At 36.6% G+C, this 26,852-nt stretch overlaps 1 protein-coding gene across 5 annotated transcripts in view; it reads left to right on the top strand.

Annotated features, from left to right (window-relative positions):
* Positions 1-26,852, top strand: part of LOC137646085 (uncharacterized) — a 175,796-nt gene that overhangs the window by 98,014 nt on the left and 50,930 nt on the right. For 3 of the 5 annotated variants that reach the window (XM_068379263.1, XM_068379265.1, XM_068379264.1), the window contains 8 exons: positions 6,369-6,495; positions 11,531-11,639; positions 11,800-12,066; positions 12,888-13,154; positions 20,184-20,311; positions 23,102-23,213; positions 24,040-24,212; positions 25,385-25,665. In XM_068379263.1, the coding sequence (XP_068235364.1) occupies positions 6,369-6,495; positions 11,531-11,639; positions 11,800-12,066; positions 12,888-13,154; positions 20,184-20,311; positions 23,102-23,213; positions 24,040-24,212; positions 25,385-25,665 (1,464 nt within the window). The remainder of the gene's footprint in view (positions 1-6,368; positions 6,496-11,530; positions 11,640-11,799; positions 12,067-12,887; positions 13,155-20,183; positions 20,312-23,101; positions 23,214-24,039; positions 24,213-25,384; positions 25,666-26,852) is intronic. The other 2 variants (XM_068379267.1, XM_068379268.1) reach the window with 1 other exon arrangement.

The following is a 26,852-nucleotide window of genomic DNA, read 5'->3' as shown; positions in this document are numbered from 1 at the left end:
TGGTCTTTGCTACAGTCTATGCAGACACAGTTAGCATCTTTTATGCAGGAGTATCGTGCGGAGAAGGTTGACGCTGCACCCGTTAGCCTACAACCAACCACGGTTGTGCGTACAGTAGATGCTGACGCTACCTGCTCCCGCACTCCGCCTGTGAGAGTTCCACCTCCCATGCGCAGTGTACCCTGCCAGCCGCACGTTGACGTTCACAGACGCACGCTACCCTCCGTTGACGTTCGCGAGTTGCCACAACAACAGGAGGGTGGAGTTAAGTTGCTTTGTTTTGACACTGTGCGTCAACCTCCGCAACCCACTGTGGTTACCGCTACTCGCCCGCAGCAGACTAGTCAGTCAGGAGTAGAGGCTTTGCTTCCCCACACAGCTATGGTTGTTGCCAGCTCACAGACTGTCAAGCAGTTACATGACGTTGCCTTCTGGTCTGCTACTAATGCACCAGTGCTGTATGTCCTCACGCACCTGTTGTGGTTGACAGTTCAGTTTTTGACAGTTCACAGACTGTCAAGCAGTTACATAACGTTGCCTTCTGGTCTGCTGCTAATGCACCAGTGAGACCCTCACTGAGATACCTAGCTTTTCTCGGACAAGGTTCCTGTAGATGAGAAAGTGCTGTTCTCCCTCCTACTGATATTCCTTTGAGGACTCTGTCATTTGGAGAGGAGCCTTAAGCTGCTTAGCCTCCTATGGACTTTAATTAAATCATGATGATTTTTTAAGGATCTTCGTCCGGATCTTGTAACTGCTGCTCCTCGTTCGCCTCACGTCAGAACTTACACTAGGCCTAGCTACTTCGAAGCCGTTGTTGTTAAGCTAGTGCTCTCTCGCTCTCCTAGAGAGCGTTACGTTGGCTAGGCGACTGGTTCTTGCACCAGGAGGAGTTTTAGGGATACAGCCTTTGATTTCCCTTCTTTTAAAACTGGCTTATAGAGCGAGAGTCTGATAGGACACGAGAGAAGTTCTCGGCTTGGGAGTTCATGCCTCTGCCCAGGTAGACTTCTCAATTCTGGTAGACTCGCCCTGGCGCCTAGCCAGGAGACGCTCCAGTTGTTTACAGGTCAACTTCTCAACTTTTGTCGAGCCTTTGAAGTTTTGCTGTACTATTATGCACACATAACAAGGCTTCCAGGGATGGTAAATGGTTCCGCCTCAGTCGCTAACCCCGTCTGTTGCCACACCTGCTCCCGTAGACCCTAAATGGGCTTTGCTGCAAGACATGCAGTCCAAGCTTGTGTCCTTGATAGAGGACTTAAATACGGAGAAGAACCTTCTGGCCAACAATCTTCCTACCGGTTGGTTGTGCGCCCTGTTGAAGCTGAGGTATCCTACTCGCGTCTGCCAGTTGAGGTGGTTCCTCCACCGATGCGACCCAGTGTGGGTTGCCAGTCGCACGTTGACGTTAAGCGACGCTCGGAGGTGGTTGTTGACGTTCAGTGTGTCACTAGGAAGACGTTCAACAACCAGCAGAGGTGACTTGTTGTGACGCAGTGCGTCAACCTTAGCAACCCGGTAGGGTGTTGACTGCACAACCCAGACAGTCTAGACAGTTTCGGGTTGACGCTGTACTTCCTCGCGCACCCATGGTTGTTGACAGTTCACAGACTGTGCAGTAGTGCCATGATATTGCGTCCGGCTCCGTCACGCATCCACCAGTGCGACCGGATTCAGCGAGTCAGACGTTGCCCACTCCGTTGCCGTTTCCTCATCAGTTTCAGATGAGGAACCCTCTGATGAGGACGTTGCTGAACAAGACGATCAGCCCCCAGCCCTGCTATCCATCCAGAAGATGCTGAAGAAGGAACGCTGCCCAGTCAGGCTGTGGATGAGTCTGGTAGGGACACTGTCATCCGTGGATCAATTTGTGTCACTAGGAAGACTACACCTCCGTCCTCTTCTATACCATCTAGCTTTTCACTGGAAAAAGGACAAGACGCTAGAAGCGGTCTCGATCCCGGTTTCCGGAAAGTTAAAGTCTTGTCTGACTTGGTGAAAGGACTATATTAACCTTAGAGAGGGTCTTCCCCTGACTGTTCAGACTACCAACCACGTTCTCTTCTCGGACGCATCGGACGTAGGCTGGGGTGCGACATTAGACGGTAGGGAATGCTCGGGATTATGGAACTCGAGTCAAAGGACAATGCATATCAACTGCAAGGAGCTACTGGCAGTACATCTGGCCTTGAAAAGCTTCAAGTCTCTCCCTCAAGGCAAAGTGGTGGAGGTGAACTCGGACAACACCACGGCTTTGGCGTACATCTCCAAGCAAGGAGGGACCTACTCTCTGACATTGTACGAGATCGCAAGGGACCTCCTCACCTGGTCAAAAGGTCTAGACATTTCAATAGTAACGAGGTTCATCCAAGGCAACTTGAATGTCATGGCAGATTGTCTCAGTCGGAAGGGACAAATAATTCCAACAGAATGGACCCTCCACAAGGATGTATGCAAGAGACTTTGGGCCACCTGGGGCCAGCCAACCATAGATCTCTTCGCAACCTCGATGACCAAGAGGCTCCCAATATTTTGCTCACCAATCCCAGACCCAGCAGCAGTTCATATAGATGCCTTTCTACTAGATTGGTCACATCTAGATCTATATGCATTCCCTCCGTTCAAGATTGTCAACAAGGTACTGCAGAAGTTCGCCTCTCACGAAGGGACAAGGTTGACGCTAGTTGCTTCCCTCTGGCCCGCGAGAGAATGGCTCACCGAGGTACTTCGATGGCTAGTAGACGTTCCCAGAACTCTTCCCCTAAGGGTGGACCTTCTACGTCAGCCACGCGTAAAGAAGGTACACCAAGGCCTCCACGCTCTTCGGCTGACTGCCTTCAGACTATCGAAAGACTCTCGAGAGCTAGAGACTTTTCGAAGGAGGCAGCCAGAGCGATTGCTAGAGCAAGGAGAACATCCACCCTTAGAGTCTACCAATCGAAGTGGGAAATCTTCCGAAACTGGTGCAAGTCAGTACTGTATCCGTATCCTCGACCAGTACCTCTGTAACTCAAATAGCTGACTTTCTCTTATATCTGAGGAAAGAACGATCTCTTTCAGCTCCCACTATCAAGGGTTACAGAAGCATGTTGGCATCAGTCTTCCGTCACAGAGGCTTAGATCTTTCCAACAATAAAGATCTACAGGACCTCCTTAAGTCTTTTGAGACCACGAAGGAGCGTCGTTTGGTTACACCTGGTTGGAATTTAGACGTGGTACTAAGATTCCTTATGTCAGACAGGTTCGAATCGCAACAATCAGCCTCCCTGAAAGATCTCACCTTAAAGACTCTTTTCCTGATATGCTTAGCCACAGCTATAAGAGTCAGTGAGATTCATGCCTTCAGCAAGAACATCGGATTCTCATCCGAAACGGCTACATGTTCTACAACTTGGTTTTCTAGCCAAACACGAGCTGCCTTCTCGGCCTTGACCAATATCGTTCGATATTCCAAACTTATCGCATGGTTGGAAATGAACTAGAAAGAGTCTTATGTCCTGTAAGAGCTCTTGAGTTCTATTTAAAAACCTTTACGAGGCCCATCTGAAGCTTTATGGTGTTCAGTTAAGAATCCATCTTTGCCTATGTCAAAGAATGCTTTATCCTATTTTATCAGACTGTTATTACGAGAAGCTCATTCCCATCTGAATGAGGAAGACCAAGCTTTGCTGAAGGTAAGGACACACGAAGTTAGAGCTGTCGCAACTTCCGTGGCCTTTAAACAAAATAGATCTCTGCAAAGTATAATCGACGCAACCTATTGGAAAAGCAAATCAGTGTTCGCGTCTTTTTATCTTAAGAATGTCCAGTCTCTTTACGAGAACTGCTACACTCTGGGACCATTCGTAGCAACGAGTGCAGTAGTGGGTGAGGGCTCAACCACTACAATTCCCTAATTCCATAACCTTTTTTAATCTTTCTCTTGAAATGTTTTATTATTGTTTTTGGGTTGTCCGGAAGGCTAAGAAGCCTTTCGCATCCTACTTGATTTGGCGGGTGGTCAAAGTCATTTCTTGAGAAGCGCCTAGATTAGAGGTTTTGATGAGGTCCTTTAGTATGGGTTGCAACCCTTCATACTTCAGCTCCTAGGAGTTGCTCAGCATCCTATGAGGATCGCGAGGCTCAGTAAGGAAGACGTACTTAAAAAGGCAGAGTAATTGTTCAAGTCGACTTCCTTACCAGGTACTTATTGATTTTATGTTTGTTATTTTGAATAACTGCTAAAATGAAATACAAAATACTTAGCTCTTAATGTAACACATAATGCTGGTCTCTACCCACCCCCCTGGGTGTGAATCAGCTTATATGATCACCGGCTAAGTTTAATATTGAAAAATGTTATTTTCATTAGTAAAATAAATTTTTGAATATACTTACCCGGTGATCATAAATTAAAGGACCCTCCCTTCCTCCCCAATAGAGACCCAGTGGGCAGAGGAGAAAATTGGTTGTGTGTTGACATGGAGTACTTGAGTACCTGCTCGACAGATGGCGCTGTTGATGTACACCCCCACCTGTATAGCGATCGCTGGCGTATTTTGTCCTTAGGTTTTTCTGTCGGGCAGCAGAGCTGACAGCTATATGATCACCGGGTAAGTATATTCAAAAATTTATTTTACTAATGAAAATAACATTTTTCCTTTTTTCTTTTCCTCACTGCGTTATTTTTTACTGTTGGGGCCCCTGGGCTTATAGCATCCTGCTTATCCAATTAGGGTTGTAGCTTAGCAAGTAGTAATAATAATAATAATAGTAATACTTTTGGTTGATACCAAGTCAATTATATATTAAATTAAAACCCTATATACTCATAGATAAGGCAGTTATAAATTAACTGAACTTTAAATTAAATAGACCACAGGTCCTCAGCTACTGTCACTATACTTCAAACTTAAATGATATTGCAATTATGGTCAAATGGCAATTAAGGACACTACCTCTAATAATTGAATTTTTTCCAATTAATAATGAACGGCTCTTACTGGACTAAGAAACCTTTTTTTTTCTATTTTGAAATACTTTCATCCATTTTCAGAGAAGGGTGTGAAAAAATTGAGGTAAATTCTTAGACTAAATAACTTTTGGGGGTTTGAAAGAAAACAAAAAGAGACAAAATAATCTTGTGTTTTCCAGAGGTTACTTTGATAGACAGCATTTTTATTCTGCATATGTATTTAGCTGAAGCTAATGCTAACAGAAAAAAGGTTTAACCATGAGATTTTTGAGAGAAATATTTCAATTATTTAAAATTTGGATCTTTTAAATATATGAAACCACGTCCAAATTCCAGAAAATTTACCCTACTACTGGAGGTCTTTCAATATTCAACATTATACAGTAATGCAATTGCTATAATACCTGAAATGGGACAGATTTAATCCTCGATGCTCTAGGACAGAATTAAGCATGGATCTATATCCATTAATGGCTGAGATTTAAGGCTTCTTATAAAAAAGGAACCTTAACCATATCAAGCTAGACCTAGTTATTTACCTACTTTTAATATTGCATCAATCAAAATAAAACATTCCATTGTCTTTGATATGGAATATTGGTAGAACCTATAGTAAACAGTCTTGAGGGTTTGGAAACCCTTTACAGTATTTCTGAGAACTCAGTACATAGTCTTCATGCAGTCAAATGTAGCCCAGATATGTTTGGGTGAATTATCTTTGAGAAAGGTTGTTTGAGCAGATTGGCTTTGTACGGCATTCTTGTTGGACACTGACAACTGGTGCTACAGATCTATGAACCATTTCCTCTGTGCCCAGGGAGCCATTAGCATCATCCAGTTGTTTGCAGAAATCCTGAGCTTGTTCAATACCTGCAGAACCATGGCAAACAGTGAGACATCATGATTTTAAGCCTCACAAATTCTAGGTGTCTTCAAGATAGGATAGCAATATGGGAGATCGATGTTTTTGCCGTTAAAGTGCAAAGTAAATGTACAGAATTCGAGGGGCTGCGAGAAGAACTTGGATCTGGTAGATACCGTGTATCACTACAATAAACTATATTGAAAAGTGCATTAACTTTACTGAAAACTGCATTAAAACCACTAGTTACCACAAGGAGTTAAGTTAGGGTTTGCAACTGGGTAGGTCAGGCCAAACATATTACTCTGAACTGAGAATTCAACAAATTTCTGAGCTACCGCAAAAGGAATTATTTGCATTGAATTCCTAATGTAACAAAAACTACCTTACATAGGCTATAGCAAAAACAAAGTCTGGGGTGTTAATAGTGTCATTATTCCCTCTATTAATAATGGTATTGTAATAGTAATTAATATTAATGATAATAATAATAATGATGAAAGATTTTCTGAAATTCACACTAATAAAACCTTTTAAATTCAAAATCAGGTTGCATATAGAGGTCCGTGATGCAGCCCACTGGACTGCTCTTCACCATGCAGCTTTTGAAGGACGCATGCAAGCTGTCACCTTACTGTTACAAGCTGGAGCTGATGTCAACACAGCTGATCCTCATGTAAGTTACTTTTTTGTGTGTTGTATTAAGTATTTTATTTTAAACTTGAGATCCACTTAGTTATTTTGTCTCTTCTGTTGGGCAAAAACAATACAGTTCGGTATTTTACCGCTAATCTTTCATCTGTAGATATATAAGGTGGTAGTTTTAATTTTCTCCAGAATGTTAGATTGTAAACATGCTGTGTTGTTGATAGTGAATCAAATAAAAAAAAATATTTTAAATTCAATATACAGTAAAAGGTTGTAACAATTTTGTTTGATACAAATCATCATAGATATATTGCATATATTTCATGCTTTTGAAAGGCCAGCGATATTATATTCTATGGGTGCAAATGGCACCTTTAGAGTACCTGTATTGAACAATCCTTTTGAATTTATCCTTGCACTCGATTAGCGCCTATGCAGTAGAGTGTCTTTTGGGATAAAGCTTAGCACATTGCTATTTTTGTATTGTGCTTCACCCTTTGCTCATTAGCATTAACACATAGGCGTAATTAGTGCAAAATACAGAGGATCAGGGAGGCAGACTTTGTTGCTATTTTCTAACTTTGTAAAGCTCAATAACTAGCACCTATGAGTCGCTACATTAAGTCTATGCCTGAGAGTTCATAGCCGCTAACACTTTGTGCATACTGTAGTCGTATTTGATTGTGTTGCGCCTCCTAGCTTTAGCCCGGTTGCCAATGCAGCAATATGGCTAGACAATTATCATCTATTGATATATTTTCCTTGGCTGATTGCTAAAGAAGAATGTTACTCTGCGGCTTACGCAGCTGTACTCGCACTATGATAATCCATCATACCATATGACTAGAAACTTAGTAGCCTCTTCTAAGGCTAGTACATTACCTCCTTTTTGCTTAGCCTTCATAACGTGATGTGCTTTAGTCCTGACTTGATGTTATTGTAATGTGCCTTATAGCCTGGTTTATGGACTGCTGTTTCAGCTAGCTAATACCAACGATAATCAGTTTTTACCATTGCTACTTGAGTATAGGCACCTCTGCACCAACTTTCCTCTCTGTTAACATGCTTCAGTTCTTGCTGCTTAGCTACTTCTTCCTAGTCTAATCTAATAGCCATTCATTGTAGCCGATGATATTTAAAGTTCTTTAGGAAAACAAGATTGTAGTACGATTAGCTCTCACATGGTGATATTGTTCTACTGTTTGTGTGCATTGCTAGGGCTCACCAGGCCAATCTTGAACTTGTATATCTTGCCACATGCTAAGACATCATAGGAGGATTTAGAACTGCTCAGACTTTTTGTCTATCCTGTTACTTCTGCCTTTTTTCACATGATTCTCTAGAATATATGGTTGCTAGGAAGGGTATTGGGGTTAGTTGTTGGTATTTTGCATTTCTTCAAGGCAAACTTTGCTCAGTCTTTGTACCTCATCTTGAAGCCACCAGGTTTTTGTTGGCTGCTTCTTAGTTGTTCGTATAGAATTTGTTTTGGGACCTGTGCTCATGGTATATGGATCACGTGACCAAGCCAGCGTATTTGGTGTTTGGTATGGATGGCTTCCATGCTTTTGCTTCATGTTTGTTCCAGATTCTCTTCTGTATGGAATCCAGTCTTGCCAGGTGAGACCCATAATTTTCTGCAAACAGGAAATATGAAAAATTTCTGAGCGCTTGAGTTGGAATTGATTTAGAATCTAGGTCTGTGCTCCATAAAGGAGAATTGAGCTACATGCTGCTTATATACTTGGATTTTATTGGGCAGTCACTGGTGTTTATCATGAAAATCCTTGGTTTTCTTTTCTCCACCATATCATTGTTGATTTCAGTGGTGGATGATACAATGCTATAATAGTACAATTGGCCCTCTTTATCCGTAAGTATTGTATTTGAGCCCCTCCCTCAGATAAAGAATCAAGTGAATAATAGGAGACCCAAAACTATGGATAAAGTTTTTTCTGCTTACAGTACATCTAAATATGAGGTATTGACAAAAGTGTTCTGTGATTCCCAAGGACTTTCCTGTCGAGGCTAGAACAGTGAATGCAATACAACATAATATACCAAAGAAATATTATTTTCCCTGCCAGGAGTCCAGTGCAATGCAAAACAAAGACTCAGTGTGCATTAGGGAAATCCAAAGTTCCAGGCTCTATTGAACCCATTGCAGCACTTCCAATGCTAAATATATTTACTAACTAACAATATGTCATCCACCTAGAACCAATACTAACACTAAGAGAGACAGCTTACCTAGGTGTTTGTGTCTCACTTGCAAACCATCTTTTCACTTGAGGAGCAAGTTTAATTATGCCCCGCTTCACTCCATGATTCTAGGGAGGTGGTAGTGTATTTGGGACCTCACAACACCCCACAAAATAGGTTTTTCCTGAAAAGGGTCATGCTGCTATGTGGTTCACAAGCTCTAATACCAGAGCAAAAACTAAGATAGACTCATGTTCCACAATAGTCAGGTCACTTATAACTAAGCGAGTACCCAATTGATATGTACATGGGTGAAAGGTAAAGACTAGTAAGTCAACTCAATTAATCATGAGAGGAAATTCCTGGAGAAAGAGCTAGGTGACTATCATGGTGCCTCTGTTGAGGTACCCAATAATTGAATGTTATTTCTTCTACCAGACTCCTCCACCCACCCTTTAAGGTGCTACAAGCAATCCAATTGTAATGCACATATTTTGTACCACTTTGATTTAGTTCCAGTAGTGTCTTATAAACACACAATTCTAAGACCAAAACTGTAAAGCTTGTAATTTCCTGAAATTGCTTATTAGCAAAAAATGCTTTTAAGGAAGAAATTTTTCTCACCTGGGTTTTAGGGAAGGGGAAAGGATCAGCCTTTTGATGAGGGAGGTTCTGAGGACACAGATAGCCCCTGTAAACCTGTAGAAAGGCCCTTGTTGTTCTGGGTATTTAGAAACTCTACCTTTGAAGATGTGGATCTCTGAAGACATTATTACAGACAGATACTGGACAGAGGTTAACATCACTTGGCTATAAAGCCATGATATAATAAGGGTCCAGGCAAGAGTGAAAATGCAGTACTCTTGTTCTAGAGAATGCTGCAAGTTCATCTACTCTTGCTCACAAGGCTTAGAGTAAAGAAATGTAGGTGTCTGAAGTACTGTAGCTCTCCTAGAGTAATAATAGATATATCTAATTTGAAAAAAGATTCCAACATTTTACCACTGACCAGGACATGAAAGGAGTTGGTAACAATGGTCATTGCTAAACAAGTGAGGTATTAATCACATGGAACAAGTATGAATCTAAATCCACATTAAAAGCTCCATTGTCAATTTCTGTCAATGTGAATTTGTATGACATCATTTTTTATGTCTTAAGTTTCTTATCTTCAAAGAGGTGGACCAGAAAGGAAGCTAGGAATTCCAGTGTAACTAGCTTGGAGTCCTATCCCTAAGGAAGGTCATCAATGGCTTCCACACTGACTGGTATTGTCTGGTAGATGAAGAACAATAACGTACGCACAGAAGAGAAAGTCCATGCATGAAAATTCTGGGTCAGAAGGTGGAAGCAGAAATATTCAAACCCTACTCTCTGATACAGCTGTGCTGACCAAGGAAGGTGTGACTTTGGTCTCAGACGCTGAAGCTGTGGAAACCAGTGGAGTCACAGGTTCATTGGAAGTGGTTATGGGACAACACCCAGTGGAACTTTTTCTTTGCCCAGTTAGAGGCTTGAAAGTCTACCTTTATAGGACAGTAGAGATGACGAGTCTAGTCAGGAACCTGTTTTGTAGAATGAGGTTGCCTACAAGGCATCTGTACAAGAATATCATTGATAGATACAAGAGCATAGGCTACCAGAGCTTAAAGCTGGCAAAGGTTTAGAACCACTTTGTTGAATTTCTTTAGAAATTTGTCCTAAGATTAGGCACTAAAAATGGCCTATTGGAAAAGCGACTTTGTCTTTGCTATACTTTATCTGTGGAGAGCAGAAATAATTATGTGTTCACTACTGCCCCTTGCCTATTCAGTGTGGAAGCCATTCTGAATAGCAAGGAATTTTGGAGAGATTTATTGAAATCAACATAATTCTTATATTGAAATGGTTTATTTCATTACTTATTGAATGTAATTTGCTTTAGTGGTGGACAACAGGTTCTAAGGAAGTTGTGATACACTCCCTTTTGGGAACGGAAGACGAGAAAAAGGACAGATGCGCTCTCATGGGGGCAGTCACTTATTTAGGCATCAGTCGCATTAGGTCAGGAAGTGCAACACTGGGCAGCAATCATATTTATAAGGAGAGCTATGAAAATGTTTTTATTTATATATATTGGTCAAGGCTAACACCAACAGTTGAGGGTCAGAAATTAACTGTTAGTATGGTAGTAGTCAATTTTAGTATTTGTATAAAGATAATGATGGGATAACAAAATAGAGATGGAATTCTTTTTCCTGACTTACAAAAAGCAAACTTGGTGCATTAATTTGAAAGTAATACTCAATAAGGTTTATTAGAATTGAAAGACAAATCTGTACATATCATGTCTAGCAGTACTGTACATAAAATTTGTCTATGTGTGATACATGTGATGGTGCAACATTACCTGCCCCCATAAACTAAATGAAAGATAGTAATGAGGAAAAGTACTTGATTTGATAAACATTTGATTAAAGAAGGCTTATATAGGTGAATATTCTTACAGAATATTGATGAATAAAATGGACAAGTCCAATAAGTAAACAAAATGTAGTACTGTACCATGTTGGCCAGAGCATATCAGTAAAAATATGATGATTTAAGAACAAAGCAAGCAATAAAGAAGGAATTTACACTAGTGCTGTTTTCCCACTGTCCTAATCACTGCTTGGAGTTCTGAGAATGGTTTGTCTTATTTATTATGAATATATTTATTTAGTGTACTTTTAAGAAAGAAGAAATTTGCTGTATGAAAAGCATGTCAACTTATACTATTTACTTTGTGAATGGTGGTGATTTTGTTAGATATGCTTATTTTGTTGTAGAATTGTAAATGTTTTTGTTTTTATTTTCATACTTATGAGGAATTTTTCTTTAAGGGTGTGACAGCACTACATGTAGCAGCTTATCGTGATCATACTTCCATTGTTCGTTTGTTGTTGTCAAGAGGAGCTAACCCTAAGATGATAGTAAAGTCTCCATCCACTGGTGTGTATTATTTGTTTAGCTGTGTGTTCTTTCTGATACAATTTTTTTGTAGATTTAGAATATTTTATAGTAAACATTGTGCTTTATATTTGGAAATGATTGTGACATATATATATGTTTGTTTTCCTGTCTACGGCTGACAAGTTATAGCTTAGTTCAGGTGAATCAAAGAAACACCGTCCAAGTCAAATTGCTGCTGAGGCGACAAACATGATGGGGTCAGGGATGGGGTTTCGCTCATCATCTCTTGATAGACTTTTTCTTCGCCGTCAAAGGTGGAGTCCTGCTAAGCCTCAGGGTAGTTTGTCAGAATTGTCTGGCGATCAAGACACTGGTACAATAAAAGCTAACAAATACTCTGAAAAGCCTGTGTCATGTGAAAATATCAGTGGAGAAAGTCTGAAAAGATGGCAGCCACCTAAACCTAGTGAGTTGGTTGTAACCAGATCCCTCCCACTTACTGGTAGTGTGCGGACATCCAAACCTGATGAATCGTCTCGTCGTAAATCCCATGGAAAGTTAAGATGTTGTGGGATGTATTTCATTGGAAGCTAACTTATATTTTGCTAGTAAACACTGGTTTGTTTTGTAAGTTTTTATGGTAAAGCTTTTATTCAAAGTAATGATTTCATAGATTTAGCGTAAAATGAAAATTGCTCAACTCTATAAGATATAGAAATGACTGAAATTCAAAACCACTCGTTTTAACACTGATATTAATAAGTTTGAGTATTTCTATTTATCTGAGGAGGAACAATGGCATAGCATTCTGCAAGACAAACCTCTGGTTATTGCTTGAAACAAAGTATACATCCATGAAATACTTCTTATAAGTAGTCTTTTATAGAAATCACTAACGCGTACAAAATTCATGTTTGTTCCTTGAGAAAACACTAACCTTGATTTACATAGTATAATTGGCTTTTAGTTGTTTGTATTATTAGATAGCTGCCATTGATACTATAATTGAAAAGTTTTTCCAAACCCTTCACCTTTGCATGAAGATGTTCTTGATTTTATTCATGCTGTTTTAGCCTTGAGGGACAATTTTATTGTGAACTTTAGCTCTGAAATAATGTATAGATGGTAACCAAATTTTTATTATTTTCTTTTGCATTGTAGCCAGTTTGATGAATGAAGTTATAAGATTAACTGACAAAGCTGATTCATACTTCTCAAGTTATCATTTACTGTATATAAGTGCATGCCATTTAAATGACCATACTGACAAGTCATAGCTTAAATCAGGATTCTGTAAGTGGCGTCACGTCAGTCAGATACTGGCAGAAGAAACAAGCCTGCTGGATCTGAATATGGGGTTACAAATTATATCCTTGGAGAGAAATTTTTTGTGTCGTCAAGAGTGGGATTTAGCCAGTTTCCACAGTGGTACATTAGAGTCGCCTGGCGATCAAGTCATGTACAAGATGAAGGTTAGAAATCGTGAAAAGAAGCCTGTCTTTTGTACTAATTTCAGAAGACTATGTGAGGGGAGATTCCTCTCTGGTGACTGCTGTAAGTCATGTAAAACTAGAACCCCCCCCCCTTTTTTTTTACTAAAGTTTGTTCCAATTCAAAAGTTTCTAAATCCTTACTTATCTGTATTATGGAGTCTTTACTTTTCATCCTTTACCTTTTGTGAATATTTTATTCCAAGCTATGAAGTTTGCCCTTGCCTTCCCATGTTACTTGCTCTATTTTTAATGTGTGGTCAGCTTTATTTAAAGAGGATTAATGTATTACTAATGATTCATAATATTTCTCAAGAATATTTTCTTCAAAGTAAAATGTTTTATAAAGGAAGACATTTGTTGATAATAACAAACTCTCTCATCGGAGCCCATTCTATTTAAATGTAAGCGCAAACAGTATTGTACGTCATAATGTAGTTTTATAACTCCATTATCTCACCTTCAGTTCAATTTCAAGCTATACTCCCGAGCAATTTAAACTAGTAGTGGGTAATAAGAAGGAAAAACAAGACGCTGTTTATGGAATGCAGTCCCTGGTATAAATCAACGGAATTAATTGTATCAAATGTTTGTGCTAAAATGAGAACTATTGCCAGGATAGTCAAGTACTGCGCCTGATAAGTAGGAGGTTCTTTTTCCTGGTTATAACATTAATATGTTGATAGTATTTCAAGACTGACTGATTGCTCTAGCTGTGAAGGGAATATCTTCTTATCATCCCCCTAGGAAACACACTTTACATCTGTTATTTAAATCACAGTATTGCCCCTGATATGATAACAAGAAATGTGGATCAAAATCCCCCAGAAATAATTCCCTTGCATACTCCTTGTAGTAATGGCTAACATACGCCATAGGGGTCTAGGCGATGTCAGGAAGGGCAGCCGGTCGGGACTACAGTCTACCCCAAAAGCCAAAGCAGGCAACTGTGTTACCCCATACGAATGGGGAAAAAAATACGCTAATAGAAGAAGAAAGACATCTTGTTGTAAAGTAATAAGCAAACAATCTGGAGATGTATAAACTACAACAGACATCAATGAAAAACTGTAGTACAAGACAAAGAGACACTGGAACGTCAATTATCACTTGCCAATAGAATAATCCTTCCTTTAGTAAGAGCAGATGCTTATTGAAGGGTAAGAAAATGGGAAAATTTATACGAGAGCTCTGTCTATGATAAAAAGGTAAAGATTTTGAAAGTGGATTAATCTTATTTGATTATTGTATGCTTGAATAATTTTGTATCAGAAAACTTGCTATTTCAGTGAAGAAAAATAAAGAAGTTAGAATTTATATAGAATTTATAATAATTGGTAACTTCCTTATTTATTAACAGAAAAATGTGCACTTATTTCAAAAGAAAGATATTTAGAATTATCATCACATGGTGATATGAAATTTGTTAAATTTGACTAAACTCTAATTTTGATCCCAGTGTGAAGCACTATGTCAGCCTGTTCAACATAAAAACATTTGCTGCAAGTTTGAACTTTTGAAGTGCCACTGATTCATGTACCCGATTAGGAAGATCATTCCACAATTTAGTCGCAGCTGGAATAAAACTTCTAGAATACTGTGTAGTATTGAGCCTCATCATGGAGAAGGCCTGACTTATTAGAATTAAATGCATGCCTAGTATTACGCACTGGATGAAACTGTCTGGGGAGATCTGAATATAAAAGATGGTCAGAATTATAAAAAATCTTATGCAACATGCATAATGAACTAATTGAACAACAGTGCCACAGGTTAACATCTAGATCAGGAATAAGAAATTTAATAGACCGTAAGTTCTTGTCCAACAAATTAAAAGGCCAGATGTTTCCTGGTAGAGCTTGAACACTATAGCTCTCAGATACGGGAAAGAATATCCATGTGTTTTATGCAGTAAATACGTCTATACAAACTGCATTAATTAGAATTAACAAATGCAAAATATTGTGGGAAATACTGAGAAAAGGAAATAAGGATAATACCATATAAGAAAGGGTATAATGAACAATAGAAATAAGTAAATAACAGAAATAAAAATCCAGCAGAATAGAAGTAAGAATGGAAGATAAAATATCATAGATAATATTTTACTGAATGTGGACGAAAGTCTTGTTTTTCACTCAAGTTGTTTAAACTGAAATGCATGCAATTTAGTAGGCAGAAATGCATCAAATATTATTAAAGGGAAATAATGAAAGGAAGGAAAATTAATTGAAGGGATAATAGATTAAAATATAATGTAAAGAGAGGGTAGAAGGAAATTATGTTAAAGTAAAAATTAATCATAACTAAATTATATATAACATTAAAGAGAATATAAAGGAATACTGTAGTTAAATTTGAAAGATTTAGGATTGTGCAGGGAATAGATTGAAATTTAAAAGTAGTTAATTTAGTGTTATATACAATTTTGAGTTATTAAGTAGAGGATGTAAAAATACAAGTTTGTAAAGTACTTCATCATACAGTTACTGTAATAAAACCTACAGTACAATTAGTGAACTATTCAAAACTATGTGGTACATTATTTGTGGTGTTAAGCAACTTTACGTAGGCAGTAGTTAGTTGTTAGGGGAGCTAGAGTTCATTGAGCCAATGGCTCTGATTATACACAGATTTTTGCTCTTTTGCGGGGTATCTGTGAGCTATATATATGTAAGACAGGGAGACCCCATCTCTCCTAATTTATCACAGTGTGCCTAGAAGAATTTTTAAGAATTTAAAATGGGGCAAATATAGGAATTAATATTAATGGGGAATACCTTAACAACTTGAAATTTACGTATGACATAGTTTTGTTTATTGAATCTTGGGAGAAATTGCAAAAGAGGATATAAGATTGGAATAAAGAAAGCAGAAATGTAGGACTGAAAATGAATATGAGTAAAACTAAGATAATGTCCAATGAAAATCCAGAGACGACAAATAAGGCTTATGGATAAAGCTCAAGAGTTTGTTAATGAATATATGTACTCAAGACAGACAGAAAGTGTTTCCCCAGGACATGAGGCCAAAATTGAAAGAAGGATAAGCATAGGCTGGAGAGCTATTGGTAAACAAAAGGAGATTATGAAAAGTAAAATGCCACTTTTTCTAAAAAGAAAAGCATTTAATAAGATGGTGTTCCCTATGTTAACTTATTTTTCGGAAACCTGGAGCCTTACTAAACCTTTAGAACATAAGCTAGTTACAACTCAAAGAGCTATAGAAAGAATAATGATGATAATAACACTAAGAGACAGAAAAAGAGTAACATGGATATGAGAGCAAACTAAAGTAGAGGTTATTCTAACAAAATGTAAGAAAAAGAAATAGACATGGGCAGGTCATATAGTGAGAGGACAGATAATAGATGGACATTAAGAATAACAGGATGGTTCCCTAGAGATTGCAAAAGAAGCAGGGAAAGGAAGAGAAGATGATGGATTGATGATGTGAGAAAATTTAATGGGTATAGTGTCATAGAAAGACCATAAACAGACGTGAGTGGAAGGACACATCTGAGGTCTTTGTCCTGCAGTGGACTAGTTTTGGCTGGTGGTGATGATGATGTGATTACATTATATATATTTAATTTATAAGGATGATCAATTATACAGCAACCCTTTGGTCCTGGTGGTGCCAGATACAAAGGAGTTTACTGTAATTCTAATTAAGGATAAACAGTCAATACAGTATCAAAGTTGCCACATTTAGTCAAAGAAGTTGGGTTCAAGAATTATATATTTAATCGTAAGAGATATGTCACTAATTTATGAAATTATATATGGGATAAAGATACGGTACAGAATTAAGATGTACTAAGCACTCATAGATATCTACGCTTATAGATCTCTAATTGAGGTGTAACATGCTATCTTTACTAATCATTGCCTGTTCACTCCATGTGTTTGAACTCTGTTATGCCTTATATTCTTTTGTATATCCAGAGTTTTGTGGTCAGATCTAGCCTAATTTTTGCTTAATTTCATTCCATTGTTGAATATGCGTAATAAAGAGAGAAAAAGTTCATTTAAGAAAGCATAAAAATTTGAGTTAAATTTCAGAAGCAAGTTGAAAACTCATGCCATTTATATTTATTTTTAATGTTGATTTACCAATAAGGTAAGGGTTAAAATTTTTTATGTAGTGTTTTGAAGTAGGATAGTATTTTTATATTGACAATATTCTCTCATTTTTTCATGACTTGACAGGGCTGTGCCGTAAGTACATCGCAATCTGTTCTGTTGGTGTTTATTTCATATTAAAGCTGTGCTTGTACTGTCTTGTTGCACCAAATTTCTATCATTCAGATATTTTGAAGATTCCTATTGCAGAGTATATAAATTGGTAACTTACAATGGAGTGACATTCTTCTTGAATATTGAAAACAAGGACAGTATAACCTCAGCTGAGATTTTTAGTCAAAGAGACCAGCAAGAAATATAGTGTGAAATAACTCAAGGAAAGGGAAAATAATTTCTGTTTGATATGGAAGTTACTTTTGTAGTCAGTATTAGTAAGTGAGGATGGATCAAGTTTGAAGGGAGAGTTAGGTATGTAGCTGAAAATGATGTCACATTCAGGTGTGTTAAGATATAACAGAGGATTTTCATAGTACAATATAATCTGAAAACCATTGCCAGTAATTAGATGTAGTATAGAATAAAAAGAAAGTCTTAGGAACAACATTGCTGTCAGAAATGTCATTGTTAATGTAAGGAAAAAGAAACTACTCAAAATAGGAGAAGAGAAAGGCTAACTTGCCTTATATGAAAACTAAATTGACTTACCTATTTTCAGATAAAGAGATAATTAATTTTCAGATAAAGAGATAATTATTCAATTAATTGAAAGGGTGTTATAAGCATAAATCTAGCATAGATCTAAAGGCTTGATAGTTTTTTAGTCAATGAAAATTCAACTAGGACCCAAAACACACTTCTTGTGTACCATAATATGAAGTATGAAGATACAGTTGTATATATATAGGATTGTAAATTAAGAAAATGCACTACTACACAATAAGTAATAAAAGAGCGCAGATATGCACTACAGTATATGAGAAATGTGTTCTGTTAACTGTAACAATGTGCTGTATGTTTCTATTCACTGAAGTTGAGTGATATCCATCAAACATTGTGTGTTGGAAGGGGGAGGGGGGTGTTTGTGTGCAGCTCATGTAAAGTAAATTTCTGAGGTTCTTCACCATTGTTAAAGGTTTTTAACGCTAAAAATTGCAGAATTGTGTCTAATAAGGATGAATGTTATCTTTCAAAATGTGCAAAAATTCATGTGGAATAAAGCCAAAATATCATTAAATTTTAAACCAAGCTCCTAAAAATAGAATAATGACAAAATTAGGAAAACAGAATATAAACGAATAAAGATAATTTAACAAACTGTTAAGTATATATACACCCAAACAAGATGAATCTTAAAATTTAATGCAATGATGCATAGCATTATAGAAATAGTAACACTGGCAAGAAGGCCATTTCACTTATTTATAGTAAAAGGAATGTTTTATTTATTTCTAGTTATCCTAGATATAACTACCAGAGTCTTTGGTGACAAGTAAAAGTAATGAAAGATCTGGTAATTAGTGTGACATCCTGGCACTTGAACAAATTCAGGATTCCACCATTCTGCAAAGCTTGTAACACACACTGGTTGTTGATGTGCAGAGATTAAATGGAGTAATTAAAGTTCCTTGTTAAAATAGATATGACTTAAATTCCATTTGTGATATTAACATAGTAAAACCTCTATCTTCTGTTACGTTACTTAATTTATTGTTTGCAAAATGGAGTGTTGAATTATTAAAGAATATTGGTTCTAGGCAGTTTAAGTATAACTTTTGACTCAAAATATTTGCTATATAAAATTGAAAAATATGCTAAATGAGGGTTGTAAAACGTTTGTTATATGAGGGTTTGAAAATGTTTGCTAAATGAGGACTTGAAATTGTATGCTATATGAGGATCTGCCAGGTACAGCTATGGTGATTTTCCTATCTTTTTCTTTTTTCTGTTACCGGTGTATCTTTAGTCCTTACAGACAACAAAAAAGGTATATATCCCAATTATGTTTGTTTATGGAATATATTTCACTTTCTGTCTAGTATTAGATCTTTTTTTGCTTTCACTTTCTGCAAATAGGTCTCTACAAACTTTTGATCAAACACCCCTCTCACTCCTGAAACAACAAAGATGAGCCTCTGATATCTAGATCTTGCCTAGTCATGCATGTCAAATACCCTCAGTGTGGTGATCATGGGTTTGGAAGTGTGTATTTTACTATATTAAAATTTTAATACATTTTAAATCGTTTCCAAGGCATGCATTTAAATTATTTTCTCCTCTCCGTTGATTTCAGGAAACCAGGTGTAACTTTATTGTTATAGACTAGAGCATGGTATCGTATTTAACATGCTTGTTATCTGGTCAATGTCAGAAATAACCTTTATATTGAAAGTGATTTTATAGTTCATTGGTATGTGTTTGAATTGAGTAATGCATTAAAACATACCAACACATGAATTCTTTTTGACTGATGCATTAGATACACTGAATTCTTTTAAAGTTGTGAAGGCAGGGGATTACATTTATGGATCTTCAAGTATAATATTATCACTTTCAAGAAACTTTGTTGAATTTTGATGTCATTATGCTGGCACGGAGGTGCATAATTTGCATGATACCATTCCATGAGAAAACGGTATTATCCAATTTTAGTACAAAATCTATTTGCTGTATCATAGAACCTTAATTTGTAGGTAAGAATGACGTCTGATCTGTGTAGAATCTGCTTTTGGAATGAGTGGAATTAAACATTTATATCCTTATGAATAGGAAGAAAGTTATTGTTTGTTTTTTTACGATTGTGTCGAATCTGTTTAGTTGTTAATGAATTTTATTTTTTAATTATTTCAGCTAAATAAGTCAAATTTTGTTTTATTGTATTTCATAAAGAAGAAATGCACATAATGTATTTCCCTTATTGTACATTTTATATTTGAGTGTGAAATGTTTCCTTTTGGAGGAGAACAAATATCAGTTGTATCTCATATGAATGAAAAGTATTTCCTTTGCAGGTACTGAACGTGGTTATGAAAGAGTGGAGCCCATTCTTAAATTCCATGTAGGATCTACCCTGTTGCACTGGGCAGCCTCAAAAGGTTATGATGATCTTGTAGCTGATCTTTTGGCAAGAGGTCTAACAGTGAGTACATAAAATTCCCATTTTACTCTCAATATCATCTTTTAATATTTTCTCAGCATTGCATTGCCTATCATCATTATAGTTATGAAGTTCAGGGTGACAGAAAAAAAATGGTCATCATCAAAAAACCAATAACTTCCAAAATTTTATTTAGATCGACACAAAACATTAGCTACATTAGGTCAAGCCTGTGTAGCAGACATCTCCAAAGTTTCAAGTCTGTACATCAAAAACACTTTGTTTCACTGGCTCTCCAAAATGTGCTCCAAATGAGCTCATCGCCGCTGCAGGCACATTTGGCTCTGGCGGGCAAAGTTCTCGATCACCCTTCCACATTCCTCCCTTGGGATCACTTATTGCTGCTGTGATTGCTGCCTTCAGGTTAGAGATAGTCTGGGGGTTGTTTCCATATACCCTGTCCTCAAGGTATCCCCAGAGATAAAAATCTGGGGGGGTTCAGGTCCGGTGAATGCGGCGACCACTCTGGGTCACACCTGCGGCTGATCAGTCGGTCAGGGAAACGCTGCTGTAGCTATGCCAATGATTCGTTTGAAGTGTAGGAGGTGGCACCATCCTGCTGGAACCACTGGAGGACCCTGACGACTCCTCTCCATTGACCAAGTGCTATCCAGAACTTGCCAAGCACCTGGACATATCGCTCGGTGTTGATTGTCACAGACCGCTTGTTGTCATCCTTGAACCAGAATGGTCCAATGATGCCATATTTGGAGATGGCGACCCGACCAGTGGACTTCACCGAGTATAATGGCCTTAGCAGACAGTGCTCAGTACCCCAGAAGATATTGTTCTTCGAGTTCACATGACCTGACAACAGAAAATGTGCCTTGTCCGAAAACCAGACATTGTCAAGGAAGTCTGGCACAGCGTCAATCTTGTCACAAAACCACTGGCAGATGATCACTCGCTTCCTCATGTCGTCAGGTGTAAGCTTGTGTTTAATCTGTATCCTGTAAGGATACAGGTGGAGATCTGCGTTCAAAATTCTCGGCACGGACTCCCGATTGATTCCAAGCTCCTGACTTCGCCGTCGCACAGACTTGCTTGGGCTGCGGACAACAGAATCTCTGACTGCAGCAATGTTGTGTGGTGTCCTTGATGATTTCGGGTGTCCAGAGTGTGATTGTCTGTTAGTGTCTTTACAATTGAGGTTATGCACAGTCCCATGGGTTTTGAACTTGTTGAACCATCTGTAGATCATTGAGTGGACAGGAAATTCTTGACATCTGAACCATTCTTTGAATTGCAATTGAGCTGCGTGGATAGACTTCAACCGAAAATATGCCTCGACTATAAATGTCTTTTCCTCAGTAGTCCATGGCATCTCTAAGGTCGAATTTGGTAGACTCTTAGAACATTAATTTTTCTTGATAAATCTGAAAAATAAAAGGAATTGATTATTGATTTCAAAAGTTATTCAATTTAAGGTGATGACCGTTTTTTTTTTTTTTGTGTGTGTCACTTTGTATTTTTATGACATAGGGCTACTAAAGCACTTTTATTTTCTCAAATGGCTTGCTCAAAGGATTTTTTTTATAGGAGAGGTATAAATTATTAGTTAATGTAAGAAGCTGAATAGGTATGGGAAATGAGACAAAAGAGAATAGATTCAAAGTAAATAGGAAGAAGCAGTGCAAATAGAATCAGAAAGGAAACTACAAATAACATGTACTAGTGCAGTCTGCATTATTTTTAAGGTAGAGTGTAAGTTTAATTGTCTCATCGAAAAGGAATGAAAAGTAGAGTGGATGATATTTCACTTTCTTAGTTTTAGTTTGTGCTACTTTTAATGAAAAAATTTCAAAACTTTCCACTAAGAGATAAGTGAGATAGGGGAAAAACATTTCCTTAAAAAACAAACAAATCAATATAAGCTTTGAGGCAAGTGTAGCTAAAAATAGAACAAGCCAGATGTTTCTCGGTAGAGATTAAATACTACAGTTCTCAGATACTAAAATGAATATTGATGTTACACGCACTATGCTTGAGAAATTTTTCTAATATAAATATATAGAAATGGTTGAAATTTTGTGGTTATGCAATGATTACAAATGCTAAATTTTTAGTATGTAATTTTGGTATTTTTCAACCTCCTTATGGCTATGTTTTGTATCATACCTTACTAAGGAATAAAGATGAATGAATTTATACACACACACACACACACATATATATATATACATTGTATGTATATTGTTTTAACACAGAATTACATCATTGCATCACCAGAGGGTTAAAATTATATTTTTCGTAACCCTCTGAGAATCTGGTGTAATTTAGTGTCAATCCTTTTATTCCACCCTATGTGCATGATATGATCTTTCCTTGACACAATACAGTACAATAAACCATAAGTTATAAGTTCATATCTACTTTAGTTTGCGATAATAGTATTTTAGATAAGTATAATGCTGCTGCTGATTCACATTCCTAACATCTAGTGCACTTAAAATGAGGTAAAAATATGGACAACATAAAGATGAAGAATTGTACAATTAAATAAGAAGAGACCTAAGAGAGCAATAAAAAGTGAACAGGGAAGAAAGCAATCATTTGGCGCTAAAGCAATGCTATAAAGAACTTTCAATATCACCTACAATATGCCACAAAAGACATACTGTAAATGGCTCTCCTGTACTATATTTGCAATTAAAAATAGTTTAGTTTTTAAGTGATTGTTTATTATTCATAGTGTATGGAATAGATTTGGTACTTTGAGAATTTACGATATGATTATAGCTTTATATTAAAACGGTATCTCATTCCTTTTAGGTTGACGCTGGTGATCGTCTTGGTCGCACACCTCTTGGACTGGGAATGTGGGCTGGGCATACGAGCATTGTGAACACTCTCTTACAAGAAAAGGTTGCTCTTTCCTCTGAAGGTAGGCCAAAGATTTTACTTGTGAATTCTGATACAACTCATCACCATCGGGAAAATGAAGTCTTGATAATTTGAAAATGTATACTGTATATAGTAGCTGTGTTAAATCCAAAATGCTTTGAATATTTTACTTGGTAATGAGCTACATTTTTTTTCAGAGAATATTTGATGCTTATTAAATCATTCTGTTTAAAATTGGAAAAATAAAATTTTTTTGTCTAATCTCCTGTATCCATACATTTTGCTGAGTACAATTGATTAGGATCTAGGTATGTTTTATTTTTAATCTCTTGTATCCATATAGTTTGCTGAATGCTCAATTGATTAGGATCTATGTATGTTATAACGTACAGTACAATTATACCAAGTACAATCCATGACCTTACTAGATCCATTAAATTTACCAACTTTGAATATATTGTTTTGCCTTAAGATGTGGATAATTGAGTTATAAGGTTATCCTGTTATAGAAAATTCACATAGGTGCAGACTGCAATAGCATAAAAGAATACCATCTGAAATTTATCATCCTTTGGCTACTAAGTTTACAGCAATGTTCGAAAGGTGCCACTTCAGTAATGTATCTTGGCAAAGATACCAGGGAGATTAATTCTTTTATGAGTGTTCTAATATTTGGCTCTGACCTATCAAAATGTAAATCCTTTATTATTATTATTACTTACTAAGCTATAGTTTTATTAAAGTTTAGATTTATTTTAACTGCTCTACAAGAAGAATAGGGAATTTACATTACTTGAATTTATGCTATTTCTATTATTATTGCTAGAATCAGGTGTATAGCTGAGATATTTTCCTGTGTTTTTCAGACAAGGACTGGCGTTGCATATCATGCGAAGAAGTCGGTTTGTGTATAGTACGGGTAATAGAGGAAACTGCTGTGTGTTCCCTAAATGCATCACGTGATGATGGCTTTACTCTCCTTCACTTAGCAGCTCAAAATGGTTACCCCAACATGATGCATCGATTACTTTCTCTCAAAGTAAGTTTTGCAAAATATTTTTCTGTAAGTTGGAAGTTTATGTTTTTGCCCTTGTGTTTGTGTGTTTGTTTGTGAACAGCTTCCTGGCCACAATTTTAAACGTAGAGTAATGAAACTTGCACGGATTACATTGTGTAAAAAGCTGGAAATTATTAGATTTTGGAAAGTCAAGGTTAAAGGTCAAGGTCACAGTCAAGCAAAATGTCCAATTCACGTAATCAGCCATAAGTTTGGTCATCGTTGTCACAAACTTCAAAATTGGTTCATATTTGAGTATGAAAATTCACGCCAATTGATACATATTAGGGTCAAATGTCAAGGTCAAGGTCGAGCAAAATGTCGAGAAATAAGCATCCGGGGCTTAGGTCTGCGCTCGACTGAGGGCCCTTCTAGTTATTATTGTTCTTAGTTTATGTCAGGTTCATAATAATTTTAATTATATTTCTTTGAATACTGTACATTGGCAAGATTTTCTTTTATCAATTGTTTATTGTTTACGGAAATTAGAAAATAAAAAATACAATTGCTTATCCCAGTTAAGTCTCCTGACTTTTATCTCTGAACAAGTTGACTATCATTGTGGCAAGATGTAGATGATTTGCTGGTACTGTAAGACCTTGTTAAAACCAGTTTTTATACAGCCTTGTATTGTACATTAAAATATAATTAAAACTATGTTGAAATTACTTTTATAAATACATATCGTATATAATTATCTTGTTTTTTGTGCCTTATATATTTATCTGGTACTCTGTTATATATATATATATATATATATATATATATATATATATATATATATATATATATATATATATATATATATATATATACAGTATATATATATATATATATATATATATATATATATATATATATATATATTATATATATATCTATATATACATATTTATATATTTATATACTGTATATATATACTGTAATATATATATATATATATATATATATATATATATATATATATATATATATATATATATATTATATCTATATCTGTATAGATATATATATATATATATATATATATATATATATATATATATATATATATATATATATATATATATATATATATATATATATGTACTTTCTATATGAACCATTATACTGTATATTGAGAAATTTGACAATTGTTTTTTGTATCTCCTCAGATGTCAACAGATGTGATAAATAATCAAGGGGAACCTCCCCTCTTTGTTGCGATTCGAAGCAATCAACTTGCCTGTGTTCAGCAGCTAATTAATGCCGGGACTCGTCTCAGCATCGTGGACAATCGAGGTGGTTCTGCTCTTCACATGGCTGCAAAGAATGGCAATGTCACTGTCATTGACATGCTTCTGACTACCTCAGAACTTGAAGAACGAGACATTGATTTCAATCGGTGTGACAACATTGGCTATACTCCTATATATTATGCGATAAATGCCAGCAGGTAAATAATTTGTTTTTAAATATTTAACTTAGCCGGTGAATATATAGCTGCAACTCTGTTGCTCAACAGACAAAAAAACTGTAAAAACTCGCCAGCGATCGCTATACAGGTTGCGGGTGTGCCCATCAGCGCCAACTGTCGGCCAGATACCATACTCAATGTAAACAAAGACTCAATTTCTTCTCTGTCGACGTGTCGACAAGACGTACTTTTACTCGCTGTAGAACCTGGAGTTTTCTCAACATATTTGGTGAAGTACTTCATTTTGGTTTGAGCTTTCGCAGTGCAGGTGTTTTATCTTCATCTTAAATCTTGAACTCGTTTTGGATAGATTAAATTTTTGGTGACAAAGAGAGTATGGACTTTCTTTGACTTTTAAATGGCCGACCCTTCCCTTAGACGGAAGTGTGTTTAGGCTTTTAGTAATTATCTTATCACGTTATAAATTAATTATAGATTTTCCTCTCTATATTTTATATCTCACCGCCTTTATTAGGCCTCTTCGATTAACTTTCCATTTATAATAAACATAAAAAATAAATTTTAATGTTTTGTTTATATGCGACCTTTCCTGAGAGTAGGCGGTCCTAACTTGGAAACCGAAGTTATACAACGTTGAGCCCTTTCAATCGTAAATAGCTTTTAAAGAGCTAATGATTCAAAACTTTTTAAGTGAATATTTTTAATAAATATTTTATGAAAGTTTTTCTTTGAATAGTCTTCGTACTGTTTTCAAAGATGAACTAACGTTTAGTTTATTTATGCTACGCAGTTTGCGCTCTATCGTTACGATAGAGAGAGAGAGTATCATGGTTTCACTTTGCAGAAAGAGTAAATTGATTCTGACGTTTTGTTCATTCTTCTTTCAAAGCTTTAATGTTTTAAATTCTATTTTAAAGGAACTTTTTAATTGATAAACCTTTCAGTTTTTTCCTTTGGTCAAATAACATGTTTTTTTTTTTGACGAAACGTAATTGGGCTCTTCTCTTAGGTGCGAAATCAAGAGAGAGAGAGAGATAGAGACGGAGGGAGAGAGAGGAGAGAAAACGTTCCGTTCAAGCGGGTAACATTGTTCTCTAGTTACTCTCGTCCCTAGTCTCTGTACGGGGAGAAAGGATAAAACGTTTTTAGTTTTATTCTCGTCCCCAGGCAATGTACTGTGAGAGATTGAAAACGTAGTTTTGAAT

This window comes from Palaemon carinicauda, chromosome 8 (genome assembly GCF_036898095.1).
Source record: "Palaemon carinicauda isolate YSFRI2023 chromosome 8, ASM3689809v2, whole genome shotgun sequence".
NCBI classification, from domain to species: Eukaryota; Metazoa; Arthropoda; class Malacostraca; order Decapoda; family Palaemonidae; genus Palaemon; species Palaemon carinicauda.
The sequence above is the reverse complement of the archived record's forward strand: the minus strand, read 5'-3'. Positions and strand labels throughout refer to the sequence as shown.